Genomic DNA, 22,692 nt, shown 5'->3' on the forward strand with positions numbered 1-22,692 from the left:
TATAAGGCAAATGAAACATTTTATGACGACTGTGAGTATTTACTAAAAGAATTAACATTAAGAACATAGGACTTGGTTAGAAACAGTTTCAGGATATGCATCGATCTGAGACAGTTATGTCTTACATCCTCTGATTCTTTAGTAATAGCCTTTATGTGCTCTGTATTTCTGAGCTGCTTAACAATCCATTACCAAGTAACACTTAACAGCTACAAAACACGACACGAAATGCACATAAAATCTAATAACACTAAAACTGCCATTAACCTTGCTGTGCAGGCATAGGGTAAGGACAAAAAAACTGCACCCGGCAGGTGTGACAGATACCTGAGATTCTTGGAAATTTACAATATCATCCTTAGAATCCTCCTCCATCGAAAGATCTGAAGGAAAGAAGGTCATTTCAGAAGAGACAAGAATAGGAACTGTGGCACCTCAGAAACAGATTGACTGCTTTCTTCTCTAAACAGAATACAACTAGAGTTTTGCACGTTCATCCAAAGCAGTGGTGTTACACCTGCTTGAGGAGCCTATGAAGGCTACAAGGACCACCTCCACATCCCCTTTTGTACAGAATCCGGTCATATTACACTGTGAACCAGTGACATCAACAGCCACACAGGTTGCAAAATAGAAACGGCGGCATCAACAAATGCCGCAAAAAAACACATGACGGTAACCACAAGGGTTGAAAACAAACACATTGGGGCAACCACAAAGGTTGTGAAGAAATATATGGCTGCTGAGAGAGTCTCCCAAACATTTCATTAAAATGCTTAAAAGTTAAAAAGAAAATGAAGAAATCGGAGCAGCTTGCCCAAGCTTGATGATGTAAAACTTTTTAGCAGAAAACAGAGAAAACGCTACGTAAGCGACAAATAAAAAATAGACGTGGGCAGTAGATAATCCTACAGTCATAACATTTGACAGAAGGTTCCAACGGTTAGGTACGACACCGATTTTCCTGGCTTGAGCAGAAGTTTACATCAAAAATACATGCAGGAAGCGAATAGCTTCACAAATATGACAAATTTTCCATCATTTCACATTTTAAACGAGTAAGAACTCAAGGGTTAGCGAAAATCTGAGAAAAACTAGTCAAAATATCGTCAGGCATACAACCAAAACGCTAGCTATCTGATGCACCTTCCACACAAACCAGTGCAAACGTAGGAAGAAATATTGAAAGGGGAGCGGTAAATACTCGTTGCGTAATCGCCCTTTGAAAGCAAGGATGTCAGCCAGTCCACAACTTCTCTTCTCGATCTCCATTTGAACGAAGAGTTGGAGGGCTTGGCCAGGCCAGGAAGATCAAGGAACTCCTGTGATACGACGTAGACCATATGCCTCAGGCTCCTCTCCGTGCCTTCAACCGCCAAAACCGAATGCCCGCTCTGATCTTTAAGATAATAGTGCACAATACGGCTGCCGCGGTCGTGGGAAACGAATTGCTCCTCCCACTCCACAAATCGCTTGGCGCCCATGGTTTTCTGAACGGCTTTTCAAACACCTTACAATACTTTTGCATAATAACTATCCAGCACTTGAAAGTTCAACAGCTCAAAGTTCTTCCTATAAAATGTCTCTGCACACCTTCTTAAATTCCCTAATGACAACAATCCTTTACTGTATGTTTCCCACAGCTGCCGCATCCTTTATACGCATTAAAATCAGAGGTTTCCTACAAACCTATCGTCAAACATTCTGGCATTCTGCCCATCATCTACACCAATCACTTAAATAGCTCTGCACACCCTTCTGAGGCCTCGAACCAGAGGATCCTCCATGAAACCGCTCGCCTAATAAGCTGTTCAAATACAGCAAGGCAGAAGAAAACCTGAAGGGCTTAATACCATGAAAAAAACCCGGGCAACTCCTCTGCAAACAAATAGGCGCCGGTTTGGCCGAAAAACTCATCGATCGAAAGCCCGAAAAAGGCTCAATTCGCCACAGCATAAAACAGTGATCAAAATCGAGAATTTTGCTGTTGAACAGACCGATTTATTACTAATCCAAGCCTGCGTCCACAAAATAATAGCCTTATAAACAGCCTCTGCCCATGGACGAACAGAATGCAATGAGCCACAATATACTTCACCCGGGGGTAAATCGCAAGAAATATAACCCCGGTTTTAACATCCAATTTTTAACTTTTCAACCACGGGCTTTTACTCCATCATTGACACGCGGCGCAAATCCGCCGGTGCTCATCTCAACAAAGGTGGAAATCCAAATTTAGGGCTACATGACAGTCAAATTCACCGAAATGCGAGCGAAATAACAGGGTAAACGCTTCTTACTTTACTCGTGATATGAGAGAGCCCTTAAAAACAATAAATAAGTCAAAAAAAAAAATTAAGATTTTAATCACTAATAAATAATAAAATAAACATTTTAATCAATAATAAATAAATAAGTTAAAAAAAGCGCGCGGACTTCAAACCAGCTCCATTCCGCATTAATCTCCGACGTTATCCGGGGGCTAAAAACTCTACCGGTCGGTCACTTGGCCGACCCTCTCGCCGGTCAAATTACACCAAATGAAACTCAAATTCGCGCGAAATGAAACAACACCCACAGAACGGACTCGAAACAAAATTAAATCGAAAAAATACTTCCCCCAAATCCCGTCGAGTCGGACTCCAAACAAGATTTAAATCAAGAACAATGACACACAAATGACACGAGTACTCAACTCAACCGCATTTGTTGTTTCCCATCGTCTGTCAGCTTTCTCCAATATCAACAGTTAAACATCGCAGTTTTAGCGTCAATTGCCGGTAAATTTCCTCAGCCCTTGCTCACATGAAAACCCGTACATTTAATCGAAAATAGCAAATTCTCAGCGCAGGGACAATCTTCTTTAATAGCAAAAAACACAGATAAGCCTTTGATTTTGGCGTCAGCTAAGGTTCCTGACAAAATCAGAAATCTGGCGACCTTTTATTTCGTGATTAAGTGCAGCTCCGTCAATTGAACAAGCGTCCCTTAAAATTAAAGAAAGGTGCAGCCCTAATATTCCCGGCAATTCACGTTGTCGTCAAATTTTTGAGCCTTATGTTTGTTTTCTTCCCCTTCTTCTGACCTGTTCTTCTCCACAGAAACCAGATGTAATGAAGCGGCGGGTCCCATTCCCATCCATCTGTCTGATTATCAGGTTAACTAAACAATTGGATTGAACAGATTTTAAATGGTAAACACTTAATCTGCCTCGATTTTCGATTTCGCTTGTTTAAGAAATTAGGTTGAAAAGTTCATCAAAATAACTCAATCACAATTCCTGACTGATCAAATATTTTTAGGGTTTGTAAACAATTCTTTAATATTTGGTTGGTTTGTGTCGCTTGCCTTTATCGACAGCAGCTATCAGACTGCCACTTGTATATCATATCGTACACGACTTGCACATCGTACATAACCCGTCCAAAAGTGCATAGGAGAGATCTCGACTACGTTTACTACCTAATATTGTTTTTTTAATTCTGTTTTATAATTTTTATATTTTTATTAGGTATTAATTTAGTGATGTGGTGAGTAAAGTTTTAAAAAAAAAAATTTATATAAATAATAGATTTAATTTTGTTAAGGGTTGAGGGGTTTCTATTCAATCAAAAAAATTATATAAATAATCTGTTTTATTTTGTTAAAGGTTGAGAGGTTTCTATTCAATCAAAAAATTATATAAATAATTAATTTTATTTTGTTAAGGGTTGAGGGGTTTCTATTCAATCAAATAATTAACTTTTTTAAGAATTAAGAATTAAAAGATATCTATTTCACCAAGTTGGTTTTGTTTCTTTAAAGTGCTAACTAATTTATTTAAGAGTCAAGGATTAAGGGATATCTTTCTATCAAGTTGGTCTCGTTTGCTTTTAGTGGCATAGGTGTGTATTCAATAAGATTTTATTCTTGGTGGACTCTATCAATCATTCTACTTCAGTCATATATCAAGGACCACTTTGACATTTTTAAAGTTTTCAATATACTTTTATAGTAGAATAAAAATTCTTTTATAAATCTAGGCTAGTTGAATAAATGCATGGAATTGAATAACAATTACTTGTGTTCAAATAAATTAGGTGAGAATTGGTAATTTAATAAATGAGTATTAAAACACGAGGGATAGGGCAATTCACTTCAATGATTACTGTAGACGTATAAAAATGACCATATTCCTAAATGCATATTTTATGTTCATTTCTCTATTTAATTAAATCCAATTTAATTAAATTATCCACATTCCTCTATTTTATTAAGTAAATTACTCAATTTATTTAAATAAAATTCATTATACCATTTAATGAATAAATCATTTTATTCAATTAAATCCCTTCTATCCACTTTTAATTAAATTCAAATTTAATTAAATAGTTATCCTAAATTGAATAAATCTAATTTATTTAATTTCTCCAAATTACAACCAAATTGAATTAAATTACTTTATTTCAATTAAATCCTATTATCCCTCCATCCACTTGCAAAATCCCAAACCCCTTTCTAAATCCCTTCTAGAATCTTCTAATCGCTTCTAATTAGCCTAAACCATCTTCTAGACTTTGTCACATTCCTAAGCCAAAGAGAAGTCACTTGTCAAACCTCCAAGTCTTTGATAACCATTAAAGGCTTTCAACCTTCAACCACTTGATTCCTCAAAGTCTCCAATAACCATTAAAGGCTTCAAACCCCAACCACTTAAAACCCCAAAGTCTCCAATAACCATTAACGGTTAACTCAAACCCTCTTACATGGTTAAAATATTTGTTTTAACTCAACCTTCACCCAACCCAAGAGTCTCATCAAGCCTTTAATGCTTTGACCATGATTATCTCTTAATCATTTGCACAAAGGTTTATCCTTGGATTAACTCTTAATCCAATGGGTAATCTTAACTTAAGCTTAACCCTTATCTCTAGATAACCCTAAGGTCTTCTCGGGCATTTAATGCCTCCAACCCCTTCTCTCAACCCAACCCTATGTTGACACTTGTCACCATTTCATTGATGACAATTGTAAACATGGATCCCCAGCTTTTAAACTCAGCCCTTGATTAAACCATTTAATCTTGACCATCCATTGCCCTATTTTTGCTATAAATAGAGCTCTCATTCCTCCATTTTGATCATCCTTCAAATTTGTAATATCACACTTATGCTCAAATACATTCAAGCTTCTATATCATTTTTATGCTCATCATTTAGCCTCTCTTTGTCTAAATATGCATGTTTAGAATACTTTCTTTGTCATTTAGCTCAATCATAGACTAAATATATCATGTTAGGATAGTATTTCTACTGACCTTGTCATCTTATCATCTACTTTATTGCATTTCTAGAATCATGCATAGCTTAGAATGCATTTCATTCTAAAATCTATCAAAACATCCCTCGTTCTTGTATTTGCCATCCCTAAACCATTTTGCTCAGTGATCTGAGAGCAAAAACATTGGTTTGAGGGACATTGTGAGATAGAGAAACATGGGACCCACCTTGGGAAGCTGAGTAATACTTTGTTACTCCATAGCTTGCACCAAGAAGTCCTGTGTGTGTGTGGACTAGTATTTAACAATATTTTCACATATTAAATTTTATTAACCCACTTTTCCCGCATACAATTACTATGAGGAAAATGTTAATGTTGTATAGAAATTAGTTGTCTCAAAAAAAAAAATTTGTAGTTTAATCACTATCACGCGTTTTGAATAATTGTCGAACTCTCTTTGGAACAAACTTAAGGTAATCAAGGATGACCTAATGCGTGTGAGTAACCTACAACATATGAAATGAATATAGCTTATTGTTGATTTATGCAACTTGTGCCACCTTAAATTTGTGATAGCTAGCAATATTTAGACATACCTTGAGGAAGTTGTTCTCCTCAATCAACCCTCTTAATAGACTAGCTTCATGGCCTTAGGTGAATATTAAAGATAGCACTTTCAAACATGCAAGTATCCTAGATGTGAATATCAATGTAGATATGCACGTTTTGGTACTTTTAAGAGAATTGCACTTCATGCTCATTCAAAATAATGGTCTCTTTTCTTCACGAACATTTTTTGTGTGTCCTACATATCAACTAGCGTCACTTTATGGAGTTCACATATTTTATTTTATTTTGGTGTAATTTGTAGTACCCCTCCCTTGATCAGACTTTTTCGATACTTATTTTGTCCATTGTTGACTTTTCAATGGTTATTGTGGATACACTAAGTGGTGATATTTTTATTCAGATATCATGCTATGTTGGATTATGTTTTGATTTGAGATTCAGTGAATGTTGTTTATGCTTTATTTTCTTATGGATGATTAGATGTTAATTTTATTATGTGTTATTGACCATGGACTAACACATTTACCTTATGTATGAGTTGCATCATTTGTCTATCTTCATGTATGTGTGGCATTTGTATGGGGTGCGAGAAGACGACTTCCCATCACTCACTTCAATGAGACACGGAAAGTCACGATTATCCTTCACCGGTGTGTTTACCCTATATATATGGTTTGGTGATACAGGAATTGCAGGTACAAGGTACTGACTTCACCTGGTTCCATAGGTCTGAGCAAACCTAATTAATCTGATGGAAGTGGAGGAGATAGTCTTAAGGCCCTAGATATTATCCCTAGCCTTACTCGATAGTGAACATTGTTAATCGTATGTCAACTTTCCCAATGTTGGCATGCGGGGTGTGTCTTTACTTTGTTCGGTTGAGTTTGTGTGTTATGCATTTTGTGACTTTATTAATTCTCTTATAGCAATCTTTAATGAGAAATTAATTATTAATACCTTATGGTTATTAATAATTAACGAGTATTGTTTTTATAAATTAAATTAAGAATAAAGTATTATAGGCACCTTTTTATAGTTAAATGGATAAATCAAGCATTATTGATTGATTGAATAAATTAATTGTTTAAAAATTATCATCTAGAAGATTATATTTTGTGTCTTGTTTATTTGTAAAAAAAAGTCATTTTTCTTACTTTTGGTAACTAAAATATCTATTGACTTTTTGGTGCGCGAGGACTTTAAATTCAAATTAAAAATTTAAATATTCTAATTTTTGAGAAAAACATTTCATTTAATTTTTGCATTTTAGAAAAGGAGAAATTTCTCAAGGAAAAGAATATTGCCCTAAAAGATATTTCTGGGCAAAATCCTTTATATTTGGGAATTTCTTTAGATTATGGAGTCTTTTCTTTTTGGAAAATTTTTCTCTCTGCGTTTGAAAGTGATTAGTGATTTTGCTGGAGGAGTTGAAAAATTTGTGAAAGTTTTGATTTGGTGGAGAGCTTTGGGATTCATCTTCAAATTTCTTCCAGGAATAACTTGTAAGGTTTGATTTTAAACTTTTGTTTTAGAATTTATTGTTGATAATGAACTCTCTATGATCTGTTTTGTGTGCTATGAGGAATTTACCATAGAATTTTGTAGAAGAAGAAAAGGGTTTGTATTTTATTTTGGCAATGGAAATTCTTTGTTTTTGTTTGTTTCAATACCTCCATGAGAGTCTCAAAAAAAAAAAAAATATTATTAAACCTGGGTTTGGGAATCTTTAATTTCAAATTTTATGCTTGTTGTGAATGGGAAAAATTTGGAATCTACTATGGTTGCAAATAAAGTTTATTTTATCAGAAGAAATTATTGTTTTCTTGGTGTTTGTATACAACTGGGTTTTGTCTAAATTTATTTTTTTAAAATTATGTTCAAGATGAAAGCAAAGTATGTTTTATTAATTTTAAAACTTGGGGTTATGTTGTTGAAATTTTTATGATTTTAACAGTGTTGTGAATCTTTTTTTTTTGTTTGTTATTGATTAATTTTATTTTTTTTAAATACATAAAAAAAATTGTGGGTGTCCCACTATGGCTACCCCATAGTCGTGGGAACCCTGACTATGGGCAGCCACGTTGTGGCCCATCCACAGTCTGTGGACCCACACTATGGGTTCTAGTCCGTGGGTAGCCCATGTCTATGGGGTGGAACCCACAGCGTGGGCCCACATACCTTCCCCTGCTCCGTGGCAAGTAATTTTTTTTTTTTTTATTTTTATTTTTTTTAATATATATAACTCTATGTGTGTGTGTGTGTTTTAAATCGAAACTTTGAAATGATAGAAAACCTTGGTCAACATAAACTTGATGAAAAACAAATCTTTATTCTGAAATAATTGGTGGTGTTTGTTTGTTTGGCTTCGTAGTTAAGTCATCGTGCAAATTGATTGGTATATGTTGATTTAGACCTTTTCATGCTTTACCCCTATGTGGTTATGTCTCGTGGGTAGACCGTATTGTCTAGTTGGCTAAACCTAGATGAAAGGGTTTGAATGACCAAGTGTATTTCTTCAGTAGTATTTGAACTCCCTATGTTTGATTGGCTTTTGTGTTTTGCCTTGAAGTTCTTTTGGGAATTTTGTAGTGTCATAAGGAAGAGTGGCTTTCGAGTGGGGGTTGGGCCTAAAGAGGCTAACGGGATAACCCCTCGAAAGTTGGATAATTAAGTGATAACCTAACAATATATTAGGGGTTTGGGTAGCTTAAACATTAATTAAGATTAATTGTACCCCGCTCATGGTTAAGTGCTTGTACAGACTCAAAATGCAATGGGAAGGCCTGGAATAGCAAACCAACAACCTTGTCCTCACGAAAGGTTTGTTGGGTCCGCATGAGACTTGGATGGGGTCAAGGGTTTGAGAGAGGCTACCAGGATAACCCAAGATGGGGGTTGGGGCCTATGGAGATCTACCAGGATAACCATTCCAAACTATGCGATGACACTCTTCCCTTATGTTCATTGATGTGTAGACTTGTTGATGTCACCTGGAGTATTATTGTGAAGTCATATCTTTGTGTGTGTATGTTTTTTAGGTTACCTGATGTCATAATTAGACCATGTGTGCATTCTTGTAGTTTGCTAGTGGGTCTTATTGCTATCTCCTAGCATGGTGGGGTGGTTTTTTTTGAGCCACATGGTCACGTGGTAGTGCCACTTTCCATCGGGTATACGTTCCTTCTTGCGAGAGTTGGCTTCATAGGTATTCCAATTGCTCTTTTGGATTTGAGTACCTCGTATTTTCCAATTGGATCCTATTTGTTCTTCTTGGATCATTCTTGTAGTTCTTGGACCTTATATGGTCAGTTGTATCAATTGGTTATGTATGCCTACATGGCAAGTTGTATTTTGATGTAATCCTTATGTACTCTTTGAGACTTGGTGTTTAAAGTGCAATGTAATATTATGAAGAACTTCTAATGTTAAATACAATGTATTATGATGAGACTTAGATGGTGGGATTTATATCTTTAAATTGGAATCATTGATGTAATGTAAATAAAGGTATTATCATGAATGAAGCATAGAAATGTTAATGATATCACATGCAAATGTATGAATCAATCTTTGTTTAGTGTAATTAAGTTTGTAATGGTTAAATATATCTTGAGTGGATTAATAAACCTTAAGTAATGATTAGTTTAATTAAGTAATCCACGTTGGGAAACCCTTTAGGAGTTTAAGTTAAGTCTTTTGTTTGTGCAATTTTAAATGCAATATCTATCTTAATGCATCTTTTAGTTTATAAATGTTTTAAAAAAAAATATTTCCACTCTTTTTCTAGTGTTTTAATTTTATCCTCTAGGGTTTCTTGGTGGGGTGTTACAAATGGTATTAGAGCCCAAGTTTCAACACTGGGTACTCTGGTTTCATATGAGCCCATCTAACTAGACCAATTGTTAAGTCTTAGTGCATGTGTCTTCCTTATTGTAGATCTATTTTTTTGTTCTTGTGGTGTTGTTAGGATCATGGCTGGTAAGGGTAAAGGTCATGGTCGTGACCGTGATCGTGGTTGAGGTAGAGGTCATGGTCGCAGGGCAGGCCATCAGAATCCTTCACCTCAGCATACTTATGAGAGTGTTGAGGCAGAGCAGCTTCAGTCAATTCACTAGAGTGAGCATAGGGATGTGAGTCAACATAGTGAGTAGCCTACTATTCGGTGGGTTCTTGAGAGGGAAGAGTTGTTTCAAATGTTTCAGGAGGTTTTGGCTTGACTACGCCCTAGACCTGAGGTTGAGCAGCAGGGTAATATGCAGTTCAGGGAATCTCACCAGCACGAGCATGTGGATAGAGAGAGGGAGAGGTCCCCTAGGAGGAGAGAGTATGCAGTTGACCAGGAGGTAGTAGTTGTTGGTCACATGAGGGATTTATTGAGATCTTGCCCTCCTACTTTTGATGGTTCAGGCAATGGAGTAGAGGCCTAGACCTGGCTTATAGATTTGGATCAATGTTTTGCCATGCATTCGTATGGCAGTAACACCAAGGCGAGATGCATCATCATGCATCTCAGAGCTTTTGCTTCCACCTTGTGGAGACTTGAGGAGCAGAAGATCAATGTGGATATAGGTTCAACATCATGGGAGTTATTTCTAGAGAGGTTCAAGGCTCGCTTCCTTTCAGTTCAATGGAGGTAATGTCGAGCAGACAAGTTCCATGAGTTGCACCAATTGGGGATGATTGTAGAGCAATATGAGCACATATTTTGTGAGCTCAAGCAGTATGTCGATATAGGGAACGAGGAGGTGATGTTGGTACAACACTTCATGAGGGGTTTGAATGACCATATTAGTGGAGGAGTACAGGTGTTTGAGCCGACATCTATAGAGTTACTTATAGTGAAAGCTCAGCTAGTGGAGTAGAATCTATCCCATGCACTTGATGGTCAACCTGGGGTTCAGATTGGTAGTGCAACATTCGGAGGATCTAGGGCTAGAGGTGGTCAATCTTAGGCTGTTGTACCATTTAGGAGTTTTCAGACACTCGCCAAGGATGGTCAGCAGTAGCAGCAACATCAGAAGTTCCAACCTAGGCTGAAGCAGTTTTAGAGTCATTGTGGGGGTAATCCTCAGTTTAGGAAGGACAAGAATTGGCAGTGAGCTAAGCAGAGTTTTCCAGGACAGTCCTCACAGAGTGTTTCTCAAGCCCCTAGTAGGGGTAGCTTTCAGCAATCCAGTGAGCTGACTAGAGGTAGAGGACCCGACATAGGAGCATGTTTCTCCTGTAGTCAGTATGGTCACATAGTTGCGCATTGTCCTCAGAGATCACATCAAATAGCTAGTCAGAGATCATCAGCTTTAGAGCCTACTATTGGGGATGTTGGTCGATCTCATACAGTTTTTACAGTGGTTGATAACCGCCAGGCAGAGCATCAAGGCATTGTGATTGAGACCACAAGTGTGTTGGTGGTATATCTATTTAAGTACTATTTGATTCAAGTGCTTCTAATTTCTTTATAGCTTCTTCCATTGTGGAGCGATGTGGGCTCACGTCTATTAGACAGGCGGATAGATGGAAAGTAGAGTTGGCTACCAATTTTCGTGTGGTCATAGATTCCTTCATTCATAGGTGTGAGTTGGACCTAGGATCCTTTGCTACCATAGTTGACCTTCGAGTCATTCCTTTGGGGTCTTATGGCATTTTGTTGGGGATGGATTGGTTAGCATCACACGGTGCTAGTGTGCACTATTGTCAGAAGACAATAGAGTGTTTAGATGACCATGGTAGGAAAGTGGAGATAGTTGGGATTCATAGACCGATATCCCTCTATATGATCTTCGCTATGCAGCTTAAGCAGTGTATGCATAAGGGGTGCCAGTTTTTTGTAGTTTCTCTTAAGGACTTGGATGAGGAGAGAAGTCTGGAAGTCACTTTTTATAGTCTCCCTCTTCTTCGAGAGTATGTCGATGTGTTCCCTAGTGATATTCTCGGTATGCCTTCGAAGCGAGATATAGACTTTCGCATTGACTTAGTTCCTGGAGCGAAACCTATCTCGAGAGAACCATATCGAATGACCACTCAGGAGTTGAGTGAGTTGAAGTTGTAGATGGAGGAATTGTTGGCCAAGGGGTTCATTTGTCCTAGTGTTTCTCCTTGGGGTTCGCCAGTTATCTTCACGAAGAAGAAGGATGGTTCCCTTCAGTTATGCTTTGACTACCAACAGTTGAATAAGGTCACCATCAAGAATCAATATCCATTGCCTCATATAGATGATCTCTTTGATCAAGTAAAGGGAGCCAAGGTGTTCTCTAAGATCGATTTGAAATCTAGGTATTATCAACTGTGTATCCATGATGCAGACATTCATAGGATGACCTTTTGTACCCGTTATGGTCACTATGAGTTCACGGTGATGCCATTTGGGTTGCTAAATGCACCTTTAGTATTCTTGAGCCTCATGAATGAGGTTTTCTCCACCTATTTTGATCGATTTGTCCTTGTGTTCTTGGATGATATTTTGATTTACTCTAGAACCATGGAGGAGCATGAGGACCATTTGAGACAAGTATTGCAGTGTTTGAGGGAGAATCGGCTTCATGCGAACTAGGCTAAGTGTGATTTCTTCCAATCTGAGGTGAATTATCTCGATCATGTGGTTTCGGGGGAAGGTGTATCTGTGGATCCTTCCAAGATCCAAGCCATTGTAGATTGGCCAACGCCGACTAATGTTTTTTAGGTTCGGGGTTTCATGGGCTTGGTCAGATACTACCATTGTTTTGTTCAGAGTTTTTCCCAGATAGGTCACCCGATCACTTCTCTTCAGAGGAAAGAGAATAATTATGTTTGGTGAGAGCAGTGTGAGGCAGCCTTTCGTACTCTAAAGGAACTCCTCGTTAGTGCATTGATTTTGGCAGTTCTTGATCCATCCAGAGATTTCATGGTTTGCATAGATGTCTCTCTAGAAGGCATAGGAGCAGTGCTTATGCAGGATGGTCGCGTGCTAGCCTACGAGTCTCACAAACTCAAGGACCACGAGCTAAACTATCTCATTCATGACTTAGAGTTGGCAACTGTAGTTCATGTTTTAGTTAGGTGGCGATATTTTCTATTAGGGCATCGGTTTGAGTTGCATACTAATCACTGTAGCTTGCAATATATTTTTACTCAGCCAAACTTGAATGCTCAAAAGCAGAGATGGATGGAATTCCTCTATGAATATTATTTTGAGGTTTGATATATTCAAGGGAAAGAGAATTTAGTGGCAAATGCTTTGAGTCGTAGACGGCATGAGGTTGCAACTTTGTCCCTTGGGGTGGATTTGAGAGAGAGAATCCTTGGGATTCTTCCATAGGACACCTAGTATCAAGAGGTTAGAGTCGTGACTGAGACTAGAAGACCATTAAAGGGCAGATATTCTGGATATAACCTTGAGGAAGATGGTCTTCTTCAACATCTTGGTTAGATCTATGTACCTCTATTGAATGGACTTCATACTTTGATCATGACTGAGGCCCATCGTGCACCTTACTCGACACTGTTGATTTTAGGTAATAAGATGTTAATCTAGTTACTTAAATTATAAACAGACTGAGAAAAAGCTAAAATAATAATAAAAGCACACAACACAAGACACAAGTACCCTGGGAAAACCTCCCTCTTGGAGGAAAAACCCAACATCAAAGATTTAGGTCAGTTCCTTATTTATAAGCAGATTACAAGAATCAGATTACTTATCTGATTGAGTGCCAATCTAGGGCATACTGAACCTAGTATGTGCAGCAATAGTGTGTCATCAAAGAGAGCAAAATATCGACACCACTTGAGGAGGGAGATCACTAAAGTATAGCGCACCACCTTGCCCAACAAGTTGTCCAATGGATTCACTCAAGGATGAAGATATGGATCGCTTTCTACCATGTCAGATTCGCTGACTGTTCTTGCATAAGGCTGACTGCACTTGATGATAATGATTGATGTGTAGAATGAATCTTGATTATATACAAGATTCATGTTCAAGTCTTCTAAGTCGGCCTTAACCAATTCCCTTTATTTTACATATTTTACTTTGTACTTTGGTGCCCAATTCAGGGCCTAGATAACTTGCAACTTGTGACACGTTTCCTGTTTGGGGCCCAGCCCTATGAAATGCTTAACCACACATTACATTTGGGCCCAGCCCTATAAACATAAATTGCTTAATCTACACGTTACATTTAGGCCCAGCCATATTAGGCGTAAAATCGCTTAACCTTATTACAATAAGATAATATTTTAATTGCCACAAGGCAACATTAAAATATGATTCGAACTAGCTGACCATTTCAACAGGCACATCCTAGTGTTAAGAAGATGCACACAGATCTGAGACATATATATCATTGGGCTGGCATGAAATGTGACATTGCTGATTTTGTGTCGAAGTGTTTGGAGTGTCAACAAGTTAAGCCTGAGCATCAACACCCTGCAGGGCTTTTACAACCTAATTTGGTATCGGATTGGAAATGGGACATCATTTTCATGGATTTCATAGTAGGGTCGTCAGTTTCTTCGCGTTGTCACAATACCATCATGTTCATTATTGATAGATTGACCAAAGTTGCTCATTTTGTCCCTATACGATCTTCTTATACAACAACAGTGGTGGCCTGAGTTTTCATGGAAGATGTGTGAGGTTGCATGGGATTCCTAGGCGAATCATCTCAAATAGGGATCTTGTCTTTACACCAGCATTGTGGACCTCACTTCAGCATGCTTTAGGGACCCAGTTGAACTTTAGTTCAACTTATCAACCAGAGACCGATGGTTAGACTGAGCGTGTGAATCAGGTTTTGGAGGACATGCTTTGCATGTATGTTATGGACCAGCACTCGCGTTGGGAGGACTATCTTTATCTTCTGGAGTTTGCTTATAATAATGGATATCATATCTCCATAGGCATGTCTCCTTTCTAGGCATTGTATGGTCATCCTTGTCGTACTCCTTTGAGTTGGGATCAGTTGGAGGAGAGGGTGTGTATAGGTTCGGATATGCTTTGAGAGATGGAGCAGCAGGTTGAGCGGATTCGTGAGCATTTGGTAGCAGCGTAGGATAGGCAAAAGAATTATGTTGATGCTCACAGAGTGGATCATTAGATTTATGCTAGAGACCGAGTATTCTCGAGAGTGTGTCTACAAAAGAGTCTGATTCGTTATGGAAAGGGTTCTAAGTTGGCGCCTCGCTTTGTTGGCCCTTTTGAGATCCTTGAGAGGATAGTTATTGTTGCCTACCATCTTGCCTTGCCACCGAGCCTGTCCCACATCCATGATAGCTTTCATGTTTCCATTCTTAGACCATATCATCCTGATGTGACCCATGTTCTTGATTGGAATGCATTACAGGTCGAGGACGGGCAACCTTCCATCGAGCCCATGCGCATTCTTCAACGTCGAGGTTTGACCCTCAGGGGTTGTACCATCTACCAGGTAAGGGTCCTATGGGACCCAAATGATGAGACCTCAGCTACGTGTGAGGATGTAGCGAAGATGAGAGAGTTTTATCCATATCTGTTTTAGGCTTCTAGGAGTAAGCCTAGTTTGGGGGGGGAGGATGTAGTACCCCTCCCTCGATCAGACTTTTTCGATACTTATTTTGACCATGGTTGACTTTTAAGTGGTTATTATGGATACACTGTGGTGATGTTTTTATTCAGATATTATGCTATGTTGGATTATGCTTTGATTTGAGATTCAGTGAATGTTGTTTATGCTTTATTTCCTTACGGATGATTAGATGTTAATTTTATTATGTCTTATTGACCATGGACTAACACATTTACCTTATGTATGAGTTGCATCATTTATTTGTATTCATGTATGTGTGGCATTTGTATGGGGTGCGAGGAGATGATTTTCCATCACTCACTTCGGTGAGACACAGAAAGTCATGATTCTCCTTCACTGGTGTGTTTACCGTGTTTGTATATATACATATGTGTGTGTGTGTGTGGTTCGGTGATACAAGAATTGCAGGTAAAAGGTATTGACTTCACCTAGTTCCATAGGTCTGAGCATACCTAATTAATCTGATGGAAGTGGAGGAGATAGTCTTAAGGCCCTAAATATCATCCCTAGCCTTGCTCGATAGTGAGCATTGTTAGTCGTTTGTCAATCTTCCCAATGTTGCTATGCGGGTCGTGTCTTTACTTTGTTCGGTTGAGTTTGTGTGTTATGCATTTTGTGACTTTATTAATTCTCTTCTAGCGTTATTTAATGAGAAAATAATTATTAATACCTTATGGTTATTAATAATTAATGAGTATTGCTTTTATAAATTAAATTAAGAATAAAGTATTAGAGGCACCTTTTTATAGTTAAATAGATAAATCAAACATTCTTGGTTGATTGAATAAATTAATTGTTTAAAAATTATCATCTAGAAGATTTAATTTTGTGTCTTGTTTATTTGTAAAAAAAAGTGATTTTTCTTACTTTTGGTAATTAAAATATCTATTGACTTTTTTGTGTGTGAGGAATTTAAATTCAAATTAAAAATTTAAATATTTTAATTTTGGAGAAAAGCATTTCATTTAATTTTTGCATTTTAGAAAAGGGGAAATTTCTCAAGGAAAATAATTTTGCCCTAAAAGATATTTTTGGGCAAAATAATTTATATTTGAGAATTTCTCCAGATTATGGAGTCTTTTCTTTTTGGAAAATTTTCCTCTCTGTGTTTGAAAGTGATTTTGCTGGAGGAGTTGAAAAAATTGTGAAAGGTTTGATTTGGTGGAGAGCTTTGAGATTCATCTTCAAATTTCTTCCAGGAATAGCTTGTAAGGTTGGATTTTATATTTCAGTTTTAGAATTTTTATTGTTGATAATGAACTCTCTGTGATTTCTTTTGTGTGCTATGTTTTGTAGAGGAATTTACTATAGAATTTTGTAGAAGAAGAAAAGGGTTTAAATTTTATTTTGGCAATGGAAATTCTCTGTTTTGTTTGTTTCAATACCTCCATCAGAGTCTAAAAAAAAATAAAAATTATTAAACCTGGGTTTGGGAATCTTTAATTTCAAATTTTATGCTTGTTGTGAATGGGAAAAATTTGGAATGTGCTATGGTTGCAGATAAAGTTTATTTTATCAAAAGAAATTATTGTTTGCTTTTTGTTTGTATATAGCTAGGTTTTGTCTAAATTTATTTTTTAAAAATTATGTTCGAGATGAAAGCAAAGTATGTTTTATTAATTTTAAAACCTGGGTTTATATTGTTGAATTTTTTATGATTTTAATAGTGATGTGAATCTATTTTATTTTGTTGTTATTAATTAGTTTATATATATATATATATATATAAAATTGTGGGTGCCCCACTGTGGGAGCCGCAACTAGGGCTTCCCCACAATCATGGGAACCCACGGTTGTGGGCAGCCACGTTGTGGCCCACCCACAATCAGTGGGTAGCCCACGGTTGTGGGGTGGAACCCACAGCATTGGCCCACAGACCTTCCCTGCTTCGTGGCAAGTAAATTAATTTTATTTTTTTAATTTAGCTATATATATATATATATTGGGAAAATAAGAAATATGGAAAATTTCATTTTATAAACTATCAAATTTTAAATATGTGTGTGTGTGTGTGTGTAATCGACGAAGAAGACTGGCCCCATAGATCTATCTATAGGGCGGATATAAGGGCCCGTTCCTTCTGATCATCTGTATGTAACATGCCCGCTTATGCTAGCAGGTTAATTCATTAAGGGGAATGGGTCTCGAGAATTGCCGGTGGGAAGAGGAGTAGGAAGGGGTGGGTGGGGAGTATGGATAATTTCGTTTTATAAACTATCAAATTTTATATATATATATATTTGTGTGTGTGTGTGTGTGTGTGTGTGTGTGTGTGTGTGTGTGTGATTATATATACATGTATATATGACTCAAAATTATCTATTGTTGTTTTAGAGAATATTGATTGGAAGTTTTATTGAATTTGAGAAATTTATTGTTTTCGAAAACTATTGAAATATTGTTTTAAATCGAAACTTTGAAATGATAGAAAACCTCGGTCAACATAAACTTGATGAAAAACAAATCTTTATTATGAAATAATTGATGGTGTTTGTTTATTTGGCTTCGTAGTTAAGTCATTGTGCAAATTGATTGGTATATGTTGATTTAGACCGTTTCATGCTTTACCCCTTTGTGGTTATGTCTCGTGGGTAGACCGTATTGTCCAGTTGGCTAAACCTAGATGAAAGGGTTTGAATGACCAAGTGTATTTCTTCAGTAGTATTTGAACTCCCTATGTTTGATTGGCTTTTGTGTTTTGCCTTGGAGTTCTTTTGGGAATTTTGTAGTGTCATAAGGAAGAGTGGCTTTCGAGTGGCAGTTGCACCCAAAGAGGCTAGCAAGATAACCCTTTGAAAGTTGGATAATTAAGTGATAACCTAACAACATATTAGGTGTTTGGGTAAATTAAACATTAATTAAGATTAATTGTGCCCCGCTCATGGTTGAGTGCTTGTACAGACTCAGGACGCATTGGGAATGTTGGGAATGGAAAACTAACAACCTTGTCCTCACGAAAGCTTTGCTGGGTCCGCATGAGACTTGGATGGGGCTGGAGGTTCAAGAGAGGCTACCAGGATAACCCAAGATGGGGGTCAGGGCCTATGGAGGCTTGTCAGGATAACCATTTCAAGCTATGCGATGACACTATTCCCTTATGTTTGTTGATGTGTAGAGTCGTTGATGTCACCTGGAATATTATTGTGAAGTCATATCTTTGTGTGTGTATGTTTTTGAGGTTACCTGATGACATGATTAGACCATGTGTGCGTTATTGTAGTTTGCTAGTGGGTCTTATTACTATCTCCTAGCACGGTGGGGTGGTTCTTTTTGAGCCACATGGTCGGGTGGTAGTGCCACTTTCCATCGGGTGTTCGTTCCTTCTTGCAAGAGTCAACTTCATAGGTGTTCCAATTGCTCTTTTGGATTCGAGTACCTCATATTTTCGAGTTGGATCCTATTTGATCTTCTTGAATCATTCTTGTAGTTATTGGACCTTATATGGTTAGTTGTATCAATTGGTTATGTATGCCTACATGGCAAGTTGTATTTTGATGTAATCATTATGTACTCTTTGAGACGTGGTGTTTAAAGTGCAATGTAATATTATGAAGATCTTTTTAATGTTAAATGCAATGTATTATAATGAGAATTAGATGGTAGGATTTATATCTTTAAATTGGTTTCATTGATGTAATGTAATTAAAGGTATTATCATGAATGAAGCATAGAAATGTTAATGATATCACATGCAAATGTATGAATCAATCTTTGTTTGGTGTAATTAAGTTTGTAATGGTTAAATATATCTTGAGTGGTTTAATAGACCTTAAGTAATGATTAGATTAATTAAGTTATCCATGTTGGGAAACCCTTTAGGAGTTTAAGTTAAGTCTTTCGTTTGTGCAATTTTAAATGCAATATTTATCGTAATGCATCTTTTAATTTAGAAATGTTTTTAAAAAAAAAAAATTCACTCTTTTTCTAGTGTTTTAGTTTTATCCTTTAGGGTTTCTTGGCGGGGTGTTACATGATTACCTTTTAATTTGCAAGTGACAATATCAATTATTCTTGCATAAGCTTATACATTATTGGCAATTAAGTGCTTTTGATGTGGGAATTTTGATTTTTAATGCACAAATTTTGAATTTTTGGAGGTTTGTTATTCATGAAATAAAAGCACTTGATAAATCACTTTGGAACCATTTGATCTTTTCCTAGATCAACAACCAACACATTGTGTTTAAGTTGTCAATCGAACAACTTGAAATCAATGCACTATTATCTAAGAGTGTCCATATTAGCAAAGTGGAACCCTTGCCTATATACATAAAAGGTAAAGAACAAGTCACATCAACCTAAACACATGGCAAATTACACACCATGATTCCCCACTATTAGTCAAAGTAATGGACATGTTTTCTTCTAGTGGACCCTCATTAATGGGAAGAAAGGGAATAAACTACGCATGTGTCACGTAACAAGTTTTTACACTAAAAAATTATCAATCTAATAATGGAATACATTTGCATCATTATCTAGTAGCATACATGTTTTCTATTGCAAGGTTCTCAACTTCACATCTTCATATAACAAAGGTACATAGAAAAAGCAACACAAAACTATGCAATCTTCTCCAAGATCATCAATCAATGCATGATATAAAAATTGCCAGTCTAACAAATTTATATCATTGCTTTGTTGGCCTTTGCCACTAGACCAATATATAAATAAATCTAATGTTATAGTTAGACAAAATGTCTCCGTAATAATCTCGATGGATTATCTTTTCCAAATATTGTTTAGATTTATAAATGTTAATTAACAATTACAAAAGTCTTTCCATATTTTATAAATGTATTACATAACTTTTTTCGTCTTTCCAATGCAACTAGATTACAAAAATATGTGTTGCAATAGTACTCGTAAATAATAGCATGCACAACAACAACAACAGTGAACTGGAAATATCATATGGAAACCACTATAGCAACTATAGAATTACATAAACTTATAATAACTAAATCTACAACTTGTAATGTCCCCACTTTGAAATATAATTTAATAATAATAATAAATAAATAATTAAAATCTAAAAGAATATAATTAAATTTTAATTAAGTTAATGAATAGTAAAAGACATGAAATGGAAAGTTGTCTCCCTCAAACATTAGATATAAAAGGGAGAAGAGTACCTCATTTGAGGAGGATAATTGGAATCACAAGTGAAAAAATGATTTAAATAAAAAGTGCATATCTGTTTGTGAAAGGTTACAACCCTTTCAAAAGGGCAGAAGTAATGAAGAGTTGCACTCTTTCAAAGGGTGCTAATGGTGAAAGGGTGTGTCTCTTGCCAAAAGGACATCCATAATGAAGAGTTGTGACTCTCCCTCACATTGGAGGATATAAAGTGGAGAAGTTTTCATTTGAGAAGGTAAGATCCCTGGAATAGAACTAAATATCTGAAGCATTAGAAGCAGAATTAGGAGCAAACCTAAATCAAAATTATAAGAAAATCTGGAAGAAGAATATAAACATTTATTTGTAATGACCCCTACTAGGTTTAGGCTTGTTTTAACCATAATTAACCTATTCCAATGTAGTTATGACTTAAACTAAATTGATTAGAAGACAATTATATCTTATTATGAATCAAATCAGCGATATTCCATTAAATTATTAATAAGTAACTTGCTCATCTATCATACATCCATAATTCTTAATGCAAGTGCCAAACTTTGTTACTACTTCAGTTTTAAGGAAGAAGAGGATGTGAATATTACCCAAGCACTTAGATACCAAATACAATAGGTTCCCTCAAAGTTTACAGATCCAAGCCCTTACCCTATCTTGGGACCCTCTCCCTCAAGGTTCTCGAAATGTGGATCCCCACCCTCTCTTGGGAATCACCTTATTGTCTAGATTTAGACTACCCCTCTTGGAAACATCTCATTCCCATCTTCTTAAATATTGACAGTAATAACATGATTTAGACTATAAGTATGCTAACTTCTCGTGTATTATGAATATATGTAAAATTAAGTATGACTGTCATACATATTGCAGTCTATATTAATATTATTATTAAATTCTGCATAAGAACATTATCAGACAGCATACATATTAAGCACATCCTCATGCATACCACCAAGAGCAAGGATGTTACTGCCTGTAACTTATAAATCGTTTTGATATGATTTGATCTGATCTAATTGATGGTGATCTTCTGGATCCTTTTAATTCCTTTCCTTTATATCTCTCAATGTGAGGGAGAGGTTGCACCTCTTCATCATGCATGCCCTTTGGCAAGAGACACACCCATTCACCATTAGCACCCTTTAAAAGAGGGCAACTCTTCATTATTTATGTCATTTGAAAGGGACACGACCTTTCATAATCAGATCTACACTTCTTATTTAAATCAGTTCTGCACTTCTGATTTTCAAATTGTCCCTTTCTCAAATGAGGTTCTCTTCTCCCTTTTATATCTTATTGTTGAAGGAGTCACAACTTTTCCTTCCATGTCTTTTGACCATTCATCAACTTAATTAAATTTAATTAATTATATTTAATTATATTCTTTTATATTTTAATTTAATTTTTTAATTTTTTTTCTTTTGTATTTTGATTTTATTATTATTATTATTAAAATTATATTTCAAAGTAGGGACATTACAGTCCGCCCCTCCCAAATTTGTTTGTCCTCAAGCAATGTCGATTTTAATTTTCTCAAACTAAGTCATCTACCAATATGAATAAAAAACATAGAGCATACACGTGAAAAACACGAAGCATACACATGGATATTTGCAAACACGAAGCATACACGTATTGTCAAATTTCTTCTTCTTAACTAGAATGATTCATTGATTCATCTTTACCATGCAAGATGGCAAGATCATAGCTCCGATATCATTTGTAATGTTCCCTACTAGGTTTAGGCTTGTTTTAACCATAATTAACCTATTCCAATGTACTCATGACTTAAACTAAATTGACTAGGAGACAATTCTATCTTAATATGAATCAAATCAATGATATTCCATTAATTTATTAATAAGTAACTTGCTCATCTATCATAGATCCATAATTCTTAATGCAAGTGTCAAACTTTGTCACTACATGAGTTTCAAGGAAGAAGAGGATGTGAATGTTACCCATGCACTTAGATACCAAATACAATAGGTTCCTTCAAAGTTTACAGATCCAAGCCTTTACCCTATCTTGGGGCCTTGTCCCTCAAGGTTCTCGGAACGCTGACCCCCACCCTCTCTTGGGAATCACCTTATTGTCTAGATTTAGACTGCCCCTCTTGGAAACATCTCGTTCCCATCTTCTTAAATACTGACAGTAATAACATTATTTAGAGTATAAGTATGCTAAC

General features: G+C 36.4%; 1 protein-coding gene across 3 annotated transcripts in view; it reads right to left on the reverse strand.

Annotated features, from left to right (window-relative positions):
• The window catches only part of LOC131032181 (uncharacterized), a 51,197-nt gene extending 48,902 nt beyond the window's left edge, over positions 1-2,295 (reverse strand). For all 3 annotated transcript variants that reach the window (XR_009103392.2, XR_009103393.2, XM_057963117.2), the window contains exon 1: positions 1,205-2,295. Coding sequence is in view for 1 of the 3 variants with exons in the window: in XM_057963117.2 (XP_057819100.2) it covers positions 1,205-1,484 (280 nt within the window). In the remaining 2 variants the exon portion in view is untranslated. The remainder of the gene's footprint in view (positions 1-1,204) is intronic.
• Positions 2,296-22,692: the final 20,397 nt, after the last annotated feature.

This window comes from Cryptomeria japonica, chromosome 4 (genome assembly GCF_030272615.1).
Source record: "Cryptomeria japonica chromosome 4, Sugi_1.0, whole genome shotgun sequence".
Taxonomy (NCBI): domain Eukaryota; kingdom Viridiplantae; phylum Streptophyta; class Pinopsida; order Cupressales; family Cupressaceae; genus Cryptomeria; species Cryptomeria japonica.